We start from the raw sequence: 12324 nt of genomic DNA, 5'->3' as shown, positions 1-12324 counted from the left end.
ACATTTAAAAATCGGATCAACCCCAAACGTGTGGGTATATGTTTTTATAAAACGGTTAGTTCGAATCCTTGATTCTGATTGGTCAAGAGCTGTGCTTTATTCACGATAAAACACGGCTATGACCACTTCACCCAACGGTTCTATGTTGTTTTTATTTGAGCTTCCATGCATATTACACATTGGAACGTTGTTGCTGCTCACGCTCAGGGACTATTTTTTCTAGCGGAAGGAAGGCTTTTAGTGATTTTACTTCAAGAAAGTTGCACTAATACATTGTTATTTACTTTAATATTGTGTGGCAACCGTTTTATAAAAGCAATAAGTTACTCAAGTCAAGTGCTGTATCGTGAATAAGTAACATTTGAAGGGGTTGCAGGCACTCCCCTTCGCATCATGCCTAACAACGCCCTTCAGCCGTTACTTATTCACGATACAGCACAGCCTCTCGTACCTTATTGCTTACACACAGTATATAGTTTTGAATAATATACAAGACAATAATCCTAAAAAACTGAAAAAAAAAATCACAATAACATGCATCATGACTTAATTATTGTATTTGTACATTATTTGGGTCTCACAATTGCAGAAGGAAAGGGCTGGCGCCCGATTCTGAGCAGGGAAATAATCTGTCCTTGAACTAAACAGCTGATCATTGGCCTTGTGATGTGAGCACGAAGGCTTTTTTTTTTCTCATATCAAAAGTCATAAACCGAGGTAAAAGACTGTCTTCTAGGGTTTGGCTCTCTATCCATCCTGACAGACCTATTGGCTTTCTTCTAAATTGCTTTGCACTCATCCAGTGAACTTGAATAAGTGAGCAAACAGAAAAGACCCAAGACGAGCATCCATTTTAGCCCTTGGTCTGTTTCTACCTGCCCGCTCTGTCTTCATCTCCTAAATCCCGTCTTGGAAGTGAACACAGTGTTCTTTCGACTCCAGCAGGCCTCTGATGTTTTATTCAGCGTGTCCTCTGAGAGCTGAAGGGACAGCACAGACTTGTCCAGTCCCCTCTCCCTTCCTTGCCTCTCCCTTCAACGATCGATACGTCCGTGTCTCAGAGTCCCTCGCGTCATCTTTCCTCCCTCACAGTACGCGCCGTACTTCCTCTGTTTGGTATTCCAGAGCAGGAGCCACAGTGTAGATCCTTCAGCAAGGCCAAGAGATGAAGGGATGAACCGAGAGTGAGACACAAACAGAGACTTCTTTCAGAGTTTCTCAGAAATGCAGCTGAATTCCAGACTCTGTTCCATAAAATCGGCGTCTCTTTGGATCTCTTTTTGATCAATAGTTTGTCTCTTCGAACTTTGACAGGTTCTGTGAGCTGAGTTTCCAAATGGGTAGATCAGAACGTGATTTATAATATAAGTACAGTACATCACAGTCAGTTCATCCATAGACCTTCATTATACTGGGCACAGAAGCCTCGCTCATAGCTCACACTGACAGTGCATTGACCATTATTGTTTATGTATGTTGCCCTAGCCATATATTGGTGTATATATAAAAACTTTTGACTGTATGTGTATTCAAAATTATTATGTTAAACCTATTAATTTAATATGTTAATATAAGGTTTATAATAATATTATATATAATATAACAATATATAATATATTACACTTTTTTATGGTAACAAAAATATTTTCAAGATTTGTAATCACAACATTTTTTCTTTTGTCAAATCTACTTAAATCATTTATTTAGTTGAGATAACTTATTATTTTGAGTTTCTGATGAAACTCAATCTCCATCAATCTCCATCAACTCAATCTCAATCAATCTCCTTCATTGTATTAACTCACTTTTTCCAGTTCAATCAACTTCAAATTTTAAGGCAACCAGGTTACTTAATTTTTTAAGTTAAACCAACAATATTTTTTACAGTGCACTTATCACAGGTAAAGTAATGCAACAGAAACTCTAATATGATCATGTTATTCTCAGTGCATGCTCACTAGGGGTGCAACGGTACAGATAGCCCACGGTACGGTCCGTACCTCGGTTTTTGGGCCACGGTCTCGGTTCGGTTGCGGTACATGTTTTGTGCAGAAAGAGACTGCTATTTCATCCCAAAAATATGTTTTATTTTTCTTATGAGCATAAACAGAATGTCACAGCAGGAAGAACATCAATGTGTATGGAACAAATTAACACTCTAGTCTGTACTGGACAACACTAAGCAATACAACCTCTTCAACTACCACGATATACAAAATGTAAACGAGCACACTTTAAAATATTCAAGTGGATCCCAATTCCAAACCTTGATGACTGGTAAATGAAGTGATCAATGTGAAAGAAAAAGTGCACTTTTACCTTTAACATAAATTAGCTTGTGGTTTGAATAAATAGAGCAGAGCAAAATAATATAATAAAAAAAACTGCATTCAGGATACAAAGTGCAATGTTATTTACTCATCCACTTTTGAGAGATTCTTGTGCAAAAATATACTGCAGTCAAACATTTGACTGGGTTTGCGTTGCGCATCCACTATGTGCTGGGAATGTAGAGAGTAGGCTACGTGGAGCCGGAGGTGAGGCGTTTATTTAGTAAGCGTGAGCGCGCTGGGGCGGGCACGTAACTTACATTCGCAGCCTGACTCAATATATGAGTATTCAATGTGCGGCGGCTCACTAACAACAGTTGGCTGTTTTGAATAAAACGACCCGTGTGAACGGGGAGCGCTTTATGAACATCTATGACGCGCGAGCAGCGCCGGTCTGTTCGTGTGTCTGTTAAGAGTGAGCGCTCGTGAGCGACACACACATAACCTGATTTATACGAGGTTTAGGTTGTGACAAAGCGGGCATAAGCTGGACACGAGCGCGAGTTCGCGGGCGAATTTAATAACGCGGAGCGTTGTTAACTAATTGATCCATATATAGGCCTAGTAAGGCGCTCCGGAATATAAGGCACACTGTCGTTTTTTGAGAATATTAAATGCTTTTAAGTGCGCCTTTTATAGTGCGGAAAATACGGTTAAAGGATCAGCACGAACTCTATGGAAGAACCGAAGTCCCGCGGGACACGAGGTTAGATTGTCCCGTGCAGGGCAGACCGAACGGTCCGGGATTTTACCGTGTACCTTTGCATCCCTAATGCTCACCACCAGATCATTCAGCCATTCCTGTCTAAGATGTGAAGATGAGAGGACAAACAATGACAGCGTGCATGCAGAGCATGTCTGGGGCATGAATTTATGCTCATGTGTGTGTGAAGTGAGATTTCCCTTATGGATGCTGCATAGATGCAGTCAGCAGGACTGGTAATTACCAGTTGTCTAAACAGACAGATGGAATTAAGGAGAGTGACTGGCAATTTTACCAATGCTTGTTTTGGAGTAAGGAGCGCATGGAGCTAGCGAGAGAAAGAAAGATTGCCTGACACTGCGTGTTAGCACCTCCGCTTGACATTTTTATCTTTCACTCTCCTGTCACTAGTATCAGGTGCTATTCATTCACCCTTCTGACAAGATACATCTTGGCCTCTGGCCTTCCTGCTTCTACTTTCTACCTTTCCTTCCTCTCCCTCTCCCTCCGTCCTTTTCCACTCTCTGTCTCTTTCCTTCTCCTCTTCCCCCTCTCACCGAAGAGAAGGTCATCCAGGGTAGATGCCCTTCTGAGATGACTTACATAACTCAGGCTGACATATGGATCTTTTAGTATGTTTTTGCACAGTAAACTCCAACTGTGCTCAGCTTGGGGGGTGTCGGCTCCCTCCTCGGTCTCCTTTCGGTGTGAATCATGTCAAGAAACCGTCATTTGCAGTGGCCCGTGTAAAAGCTACAGCTGACATGCACTTATCTTAAGCCACTGATGCTTGGGTGTTTTACGCACACTGGCCAATTAGCTACCAAGGGATTGCGACCTGTGTTGTGTGACAGAAGGGAGAATTGTCTCACCATCTCAACATCTGATTGCAGTGAGCAACAGGCTAATTCCAGCCATTAATGAGACCTGAATCAATGATTATCAGAATTAATTACAATCAAACTGTCACATAATCTGAAATGTCTGAGATCTACAGTAGCAAACTCTAAAAATAAAATATGATTTTTATATACAATGTAATGTATAATATTAAATATATAAATTGAAATTTAAATGTACATTATATGAAATATATTTTATTTGATATAAAACTGTTAGTTCCAGGTTATGACCAGGGTGCGATTTGAAACAAAAAGAAAAAAAAAGGGGGGGGGGGGGGGGGTGGACGTCTCTTTCCGAGTCAATTTGTTCATTTCATTTGGTGAATGAACCAAATGACACGAAAAAAATGACACGAATGTGTTCATTTTGATAAACGAGTTCGAACAGGTGAGTCATGAACGCGCATCACAGAACAGAGCAAGGCAACCATCTGAGCTTATAAAACTTAAACTTCGTTATTTATTTTTTAAATGAGCAATCGTTTCGCTTGATAAGACCCTTATTCATCGTCTGTTATCGTTTAAAGACCTTTGAACAGTTTGCAGTTTGCACTGAAACTGTCTTTTGGACCTTGAACCGTTTGGTTCGCAGTGAAGTGCATTATATGGAAAAAAATCCTGAAATGTTTTCACCAAAAACCTTCATTTTTTTCGACTGAAGAAAGAATAAAACTGATATCTTGGATGACATGGGGGTGAGTAAATTATCAGCAAAAGTAAAAAAAAAAAAAAAGTGAACTACTCCTTTACGTGTTAAAATGTGCACCAAACAAAGTAATTTCTTCTATCTCAACGCATTCTCACCCCAAGGCGTCACCTTTGACCATGCTTCAATATTTGACGTTTTAGGCGATCCTACGGCGTCATCTAACTGACGCTAAAGGAAAGCGTCAGTTAGAGGACGTGGTTAGGTTTAGGTGTGGGGTGGGGGTAGGGTACACGCGATCCTAGGGCGTCATCCTCCTGACGCTAAAGGGCGCCTAAAGCGTCAGATATTGAAGCATGTCCAAATGCTTCCCAAGGCGTCAGTTAAGTGACGCCTTGGGGGTGAGAATGGGCTGTCTATCTTGAAATCATTTTAAATTATTACATTTTCAGATATTTATGCAGAAACAACTTGCAGAACGTTTTCAAACCACTGATTTGATTTTATAATTTGTGTGGATTTATTTTCTAATACAAAATACATGTTGAAGTGAATCAATGTTTGCGGGAATATCCCCCATTATAAGTGGGAGAGCTGTGGGAATGCTAAAAAATTATGTGCAATACCCGGGCCAAAATTCGAGCCCTGAATTGGCTTCATTTAAAAGCACAATGGTATCGATACGGCAGTTGCTTTATTGATTTGCGCATTGCCGGGAGTTCATGGCGAAGTATCGATATTTTGAGCACAGCCCTACAAGTGAAACTATGGTAGGTTGACTAGTGAAACTATGGTAGGTGAAACTATGGTAGGTTGACTAGTGAAACTATGGTAGGTGAAACTATGGTAGGTTGACAATGTTGCTCAACAATGATTTTATGTTATGGACATTTTAAGACTAATAATAAAATATGTTTGCAACGGATACAGGCCTATTTATGACGTTGACTTTATTTGGTATCAGTTATTCCGCACAAGTTATTCCGAAAGCTGGAAAACAGTGTCACCTTGTGCTAGATTGCATTGGTTCACGTTCAGTGAACCAATGCCATAGTTGCATGAATTTATAACATTAACAGATAAGGTAAAATGAAAATTATGCACTGGAGAAAACAAATGCATTAAACGTCATATGCACCTGACAGGCCAAGTGATGAACTATAAGAGTTTGTTTGTTTGAAGCACTTTATATGAAACATTCTTATGTTGAGAGAGCTCATGCTGGTTTGTGTACTTTTCCTGCAGCATCTCACTTTGTAACCTCCTCCATTATTCATATGCATTTTGTCCATTTTCAATACTTTAAATTGGCGCCTTTTTTTCGGGCACAGATTGATAATGAAATTCATTGTCAGTTATTTTTCATGATCGGCTATCAATTTAATCAGTCATTGCTGGCTATTTATTTTCATTTAGTACTGAACATTTAACAACTTTAGAAGCTTTAGACAACCTTAAGTGACTATTGGGAAAAAAAAATCTATCTAAACTATCTAAACCTTTGCTAAGGTTTCTATGAGATATGTGCCCAGTGGTCACTAAAGTCGTAGTCTTTATTTAAAGGGATACTCCACTTTTTTTTGGAAATAGGCTCATTTTACAACTCCCCCAGAGTTAAACAGTTGGGTTTTACCATTTTCGAATCCATTCAGCCAATTTTCAGATATTTAGAAGAATATCAGTAGTAACCAGACAGTTTCTGGTCCCATTAACTTCCATAGTAGGAAAAAAATATACTATGGAAGTCGATGAGACCAGAAACTGTCTGGTTACTGATATTCTTCTAAAAATCAGAAAATTGGTCTAAGAATTTTGTGGGAAAAATCTGGGCTTTAATTGGCTAACATTTTTTAATGGCAAGTGGCTGCAAGCGTCAGCCGAATCCACAGCGTGGTTCACACCGTGCACATCTGCAACAGTACTCCAGCCATAAGAAGAAACAAGACGACCTGTCTCCTCTGGGAATCATTGTAGCTTATCACTCTCTGGGGTGCTCCTGAAATCCCGTTTCTACCTCATATCTGCCACAGCTGATTCAGAGCCACTCCTGTTATGTCCTTGTGTTTAAGATGCAGCTGGTGTTAGAAGAAATGATCCTAAATCTGGTGTGGAAGTAAAATTGAGATTTGACTGACTTAGGCTGGATATCGGTGGGAGTAATGTGTCTCAGAGCAGGTGAAACGGGGCCTAGGGGTACACTAAACCTTTTAAAGTCTGAAAGCAGAAAAGAGGTTTTCAGCGATATGTGTTAAAGCATGCCTGGAGGAGGGTTCTGGATGGTGCAGTGGGGCAGTAGGCTATTAGGAATAAGAAGGTGCTAAAATGGAAATGGTGGTGTAAAACTGCAAAGGATCAAGATATAACACACACAGAGAAGAACAGAGTAGTCTAATCATTTCATTGGTTCACTAAGTGGAACTTGTTCCCTTTTGGTCATTACCTGTTTTTTTTTTGTTTTTTTTTAATTCATTGCAATGTCACTTGTCTCAATGTTTTATACAATATACACCATCATTCAAAAGTTTGGGTTCATTATTATTATTATTATTATTTTTATAAATTATACTTTTACTCAGCGACAAATATATCACAAAAGATTTCTATTTTAAAAATTTTACATGTCCTATTTCAAAGAAACTTGAAAAAAAAGTTTAATGGTTTCCACAAAATATTAAGCAGAACAACTGTTTATAATAGATTATCAATATAAAAATAAGAAATGTTTTTTTCGAGCACAAAATCAGCATACTAGTTTGCTTTCTGAAGGATGATGTGACATTGAGGACTGGAGTAATTTGTTGAAAATTCAGCTTTGTCATCACAGGAATATATTAACTTTCAAAATGTATTAAAATAGAAAACCGCTTCATACTTTTTTACTATATTTTTTTGATCAAATGCATGCTGCCCTTTAATCAAAAGTTTGTTACCAAACCTTGTCAATCAAATGAATGTATTATTTGGTTGAGCTCTACTCTATACTAGCTTTTTTGGATGAAACTGTGCACTTATAGGGTTAATGCCTGTTTTATTGCCCTTTATTTGGATAAAGGAAGGAATTAGCTTAGACAAGTTAAGTACTTTCTCAAGGCTACAAAGAACGACTGGAAATGTCTTCCTCTCATCAGCAAGGATTTCAACCCAACAAACATCAGCCATGAGTTCTTTATTCTCTATCACTCGATTTATCACAAAGTGTCTAGAGTCTGTCAGATATTATGGAATTGTAATGATAGTATATTTTTGGCACACTGTATTTATCGGTGTTTTTTTCTTCTCACAGGCAGGGATGATCAGAACTGAGCAGGAGGAGTTTTTCATTGAGCCGGTGGAAACGGGACATCATGTTATGGAGCAGGAGGAAGAGAATGGTGGCCGTTCTCACATTGTGTACCGTTCTGCTGCCGTGAAGAAGCCTCCTGTTAGCTCACTAGCTGCAGACTTTCACTCAAGAGGTAAGATCAGCACCTTTTCACACTAGTGTTTTTGTTAACCTGTACATTTTGTGTCATATAGTTGTACCTGTCTAATATGCAGGCCCGGATTATCTATTGATGGGATTGGGCGAGTGCCCTGAGTGCCCACCAAATGATTAAGAGAATGACTAAAAAAAAGTAGTTTTTAAAGTACTTGACTGACTGTCCTTTTAACTTTTGACAATGTGAATGAAGTATTTCTTTAATAGTGCGTGACAGTTATAGCAATGAGACGTATCATCTCTCCTTGGCCTTCAATTATATTGAAAATGTATGTTTTACAATTTGCAGTATGACGTTATCCATTGCTAAATTATGAAATGAAATGAAATCATACTATACATTATTTAGAAAGAAAAGGTAAATATTTTTTCCCCATAATCAATCAGGAAGTAGGGGCTACACCATTTCTCTTTTTAATTTGAATGAAAAAAATCTGTTGTCTGTTTCTGTATTCATTTCATCATCAAATATTATTTATCTGTCCTTTTTAATTTGAATGTTCTTAGTAAGCAGCTACTGTAAACGGATTCTTGTGAAGAACCAATATTTAATTGCATAATTGTTTATTTGCCTGCGAAACTGAAATTTTTTCCCATATGGCTGACAAGAAATAACCAAATGTTGTTGTTTTTTTGCATGTTGTTTTCCATCTGAATCTTATCTTTATCTATTTTTCAACAAAACAAAACCCCACAAACATAACCCCTATATTTAAAAACTGTATTGAAGGTGCAAAGTGTAAAAAAAAAAAAAGAAATCATATGAATGCATTAAAGGGCCAATAGTCACTAACTGCAGAGGACTTTAGACAACAGATGCACTGAGATGCAGGATGGGTTGAAAGTGTGCAATAGCTTAGCCATAAAGACATTTATGCAGCTGAAACTTAACTAAGCCTTGTGCACGCAGAGAGCAATTGAAGAAAGGCTTGAAATCGATTTTCTATCTCCTGAATAGGTACATGACCAAATGGTGTTATTAACATCTCCTCCAGTAGAACTGCTTGGCAGAGCTGCAAAATGTCACTTGTAAGCATTCAATTGACAACATGGATTAATGCGTTTAAAAGCTACCTAAATCTCAAAATTGCCTTTAAGAACAAGAAAGAAAGACTTTTTAATCAAGCCTTTTTATCTAAATATATTTTTGATTCTTAGTGGTATGAAATTTAAATTACCCCGTCATTATGAAGTATTATTATCACATATCAAATAAACAGCTCAAATGAGATTTATATATCAGTCACAAAAATGAAAATGAGAACTACTTGAATGCTTAAACATGTAACAGATAAGTAAGAAGAAATAAAATTAAGATCCTGGTGCGCTTCTATTCTATGGTGAATGGCAAAAGCAAGAGCTGTCAATGTGATCAATGCAAGAGCATGCATGCTGTAAAAGAGTAATTTAAGTTGAAATGACTTAAACATCCAAGTTCATTGTAGGCTACTTACAAATTTTTAACTTTGGACCCTTGACTACCATTCTGATAAACTACACTAACTAATGCGGCAGTGATTCATGTAGATTGTCTACAAACCGAAAGGTTGGTGGTTCAATCCCCGGTTCCATCTGACCAAGTGTCGAGGTGTCCGTGAGCAAGACACCTAATCCCAGCTGCTCCCGACGAGCTTGATGGCGCCTTGCATGGCTGACACCACCGTCGGTGTATGAATGAGTGAGTGAATGGGTGAATGTGAGGCAAAAATGTAAATCTCTTTGGTGGCCATTGGGTCTATGAAAGCGCTATAGAAATGCAGTTCTTTTTACTATTTACCAATGCACATCAATGTATGAATTCCCTCAAAAGAAACACATACAATTAAAATATTCACATATATCTGTATTTAGGAGCTCATAGTCTTTCACAATTGCTTAAAGGCTTAGTTTACCCAAAATGAAAATCATGTCATTAATGACTCACCCTCGTGTCAATTCAAGCCTGTAAGACCGTTCATCTTCAGAACACAGTTTAAGATATTTTAGATTTAGTCCGAGAGCTTTCTGTCGTTGTCAAAGGAATCATCAAAGTAGTCCATGTGACATCAGGGGGTTAATTACAATGTTTTGAAGCATCGAAAATACATTTTGGTCCAAAAATAACCAAAACTATGGCTTTATTCAGCATTGTATTGTCTTCCGGTTCTGTTGTCAATCCGCGTTCAGTGACGCTGCTGACGTGTTATCAGTGCGCCAGAGCTTCGTTTACAGTCTGAGGGAGACGCAAACTGTAAAAAAATCAATCTTCGCAAACATTTAGGATGTCCACACAGAGGAAGACTTGCATTTTTTTTTGCCCAGCCATATTTATTTGAACCCAAATACACGGATGCACCAAATAATGCATCAGTAGCGTCTTACGTCATCAGCGTCACTGCGGACTCGTCAACACGGATTGACAACAGAACCGGAAGTGAATACAGTACTAAATAAAGTCATAGTTTTTGTTATTTTTGGACCAAAATGTATTTTCGATGCTTCAAAAAATTCTAACTAACCCACTGATATCACATGGACTACTTTGATGATGTCTTTATTTTCTTTCTGGACATGGACAGTATACCGTGTACCCTTTAATGGCCTTGGATGTGAACAGACTCGCTCAATGAATAGTTCGCATTTGTATTGACTTAATTTTTTTTGCGTGTTGCTCAGATTTATGTTGCAGAGGACAAAACACAAAATCTCCCTGTGTGTACTGTGTTGTGTGTTTCTCTATTTGAAAGTGATATTAGTCATCATCTTTTTTAGCAATTAGTGTCTCTGCAATCAGGGGAGGATAATATGATCTTCTCATGTCAAGCCAGGTTCACACTGTAAGACTAAAGCATGTTTTAGTTTGCCTACTGTACATTCTGCAAACTTTCCCAATTGTAGAGCAATTGTAGAAGCAATGTGCCAGGATCTGATGATGTGATGTTTTTGGGACCAAAACTGTTCACTTCACATTTAATGTCCAGTTGATCACCTAAAGTTCAATCAATTGTGACCTTTAGCACTACTCAAAAGGCTCTGGTATGAGAGGTATTATAACTTTCAGTCTGTGTTGCATTGTGTAGCTGTGCATTGAACGGGTCCTGGAGTGTGCTGTGAATAATATGGGGGATTATGAAGGTCTATTCTGAGCGCTGCACGTCTGACACCACAGCCGCCAATAATAAAGGAATTATAGCAGCTGGGAGAGGAAAATGTTGTTTCCTTAAGTGTGTGTGGCAGAAGGATCTGGAAAGCGACAGATCTTAGCAAAGTGCAGTTTGGTGTTAATGCTTTGTCAGTGACACCTGCTTCTCTGCTCATTTCTCTGTTATGCTTTTGTGATGTGTATTGTGTGCATGCTGCTTCTCTTTTTCTGTGTAACACCCTGTAATAATAATATTATCCATATTGACAAACTCAATTGCGTATGCATTTACATGCATCTCTGTACACATGCACAATGTAGTCTCTCTGTTGCTTGGTGAGCTGAAGTGTACGCCTATGAAGTGCTAGGGTGAGCCTGAATGGCGTGGGAAGCGACGCTTGGGAGGTGGTCGTGCTGCACTCTGCTGTGAAAAAGCTGAGTTTTTCATGGCCAGACGGTCATGTGACGCAAAGACTGTAAATCAGTGAGATGATGTTTTTCAAAAGTCATTAGATTAGTTTACTGCCTCAGATGAACAACAGTAAATGACATATAATTATTTAATGAACAAAAATAAATGCAAAATGGAAAAGCCATGGGTGACAAACTAAGTACACCCTATGATTCAATTAAAGAGAGAATCGTGGCCATAATTTCATAGATTTTATTAAAATCCTATGTGACAGATTCAAATAGTGACAAATCCCACTGGTCGTTGACCAGTACAGCCTCAAAAATCAAATGTAGCCTCAGATGAACAACACTAAATGACATATTACAAGTGTAATTATTTAACGAACCATCGGTGACAAACTAAATAAGTACACCCTATGATTCAATTGATTTATCTCTATTTTCCTTTTCGCCGTTGTGTTAACACACACCTGAATGCTCCTGACCAGCAAACTGCCAAAACCTATGCTTTTATAGTGGTGATCTCACTCGCTGATGGTCAATTAATCAAATACATTTGATTAGCAGTGCCTGACTGCTACTTACCCTCTTAATTCCTATAGAAGCAGTTTGTCACCCGTGGCTTTTCCGTTTTGGCCTATTTTTTAGTAAATAAATAATGACACGGTGTAATGTGTCATGTGTTGTTATTCATCTGAGGTTTTATTTAACTAATTTGAAGTCCTATAAT

The 12324-nt window shown here is 38.3% G+C and overlaps 1 protein-coding gene across 3 annotated transcripts in view; it reads left to right on the top strand.

The window, feature by feature from the left end:
- The window catches only part of LOC120460902 (A disintegrin and metalloproteinase with thrombospondin motifs 2), a 144013-nt gene that overhangs the window by 51095 nt on the left and 80594 nt on the right, over positions 1 to 12324 (top strand). For all 3 annotated transcript variants that reach the window (XM_039648915.2, XM_089134984.1, XM_039648914.2), the window contains exon 3: positions 7865 to 8036. In XM_039648915.2, coding sequence (XP_039504849.2) covers positions 7865 to 8036 — 172 coding nt within the window. The remainder of the gene's footprint in view (positions 1 to 7864; positions 8037 to 12324) is intronic.

This window comes from Pimephales promelas, chromosome 9 (genome assembly GCF_988280905.1).
Source record: "Pimephales promelas chromosome 9, fPimPro1.hap1.1, whole genome shotgun sequence".
Taxonomy (NCBI): Eukaryota; Metazoa; Chordata; class Actinopteri; order Cypriniformes; family Leuciscidae; genus Pimephales; species Pimephales promelas.
Note: the sequence above shows the minus strand (reverse complement) of the source record. Positions and strands in the feature narration are given on the sequence as shown.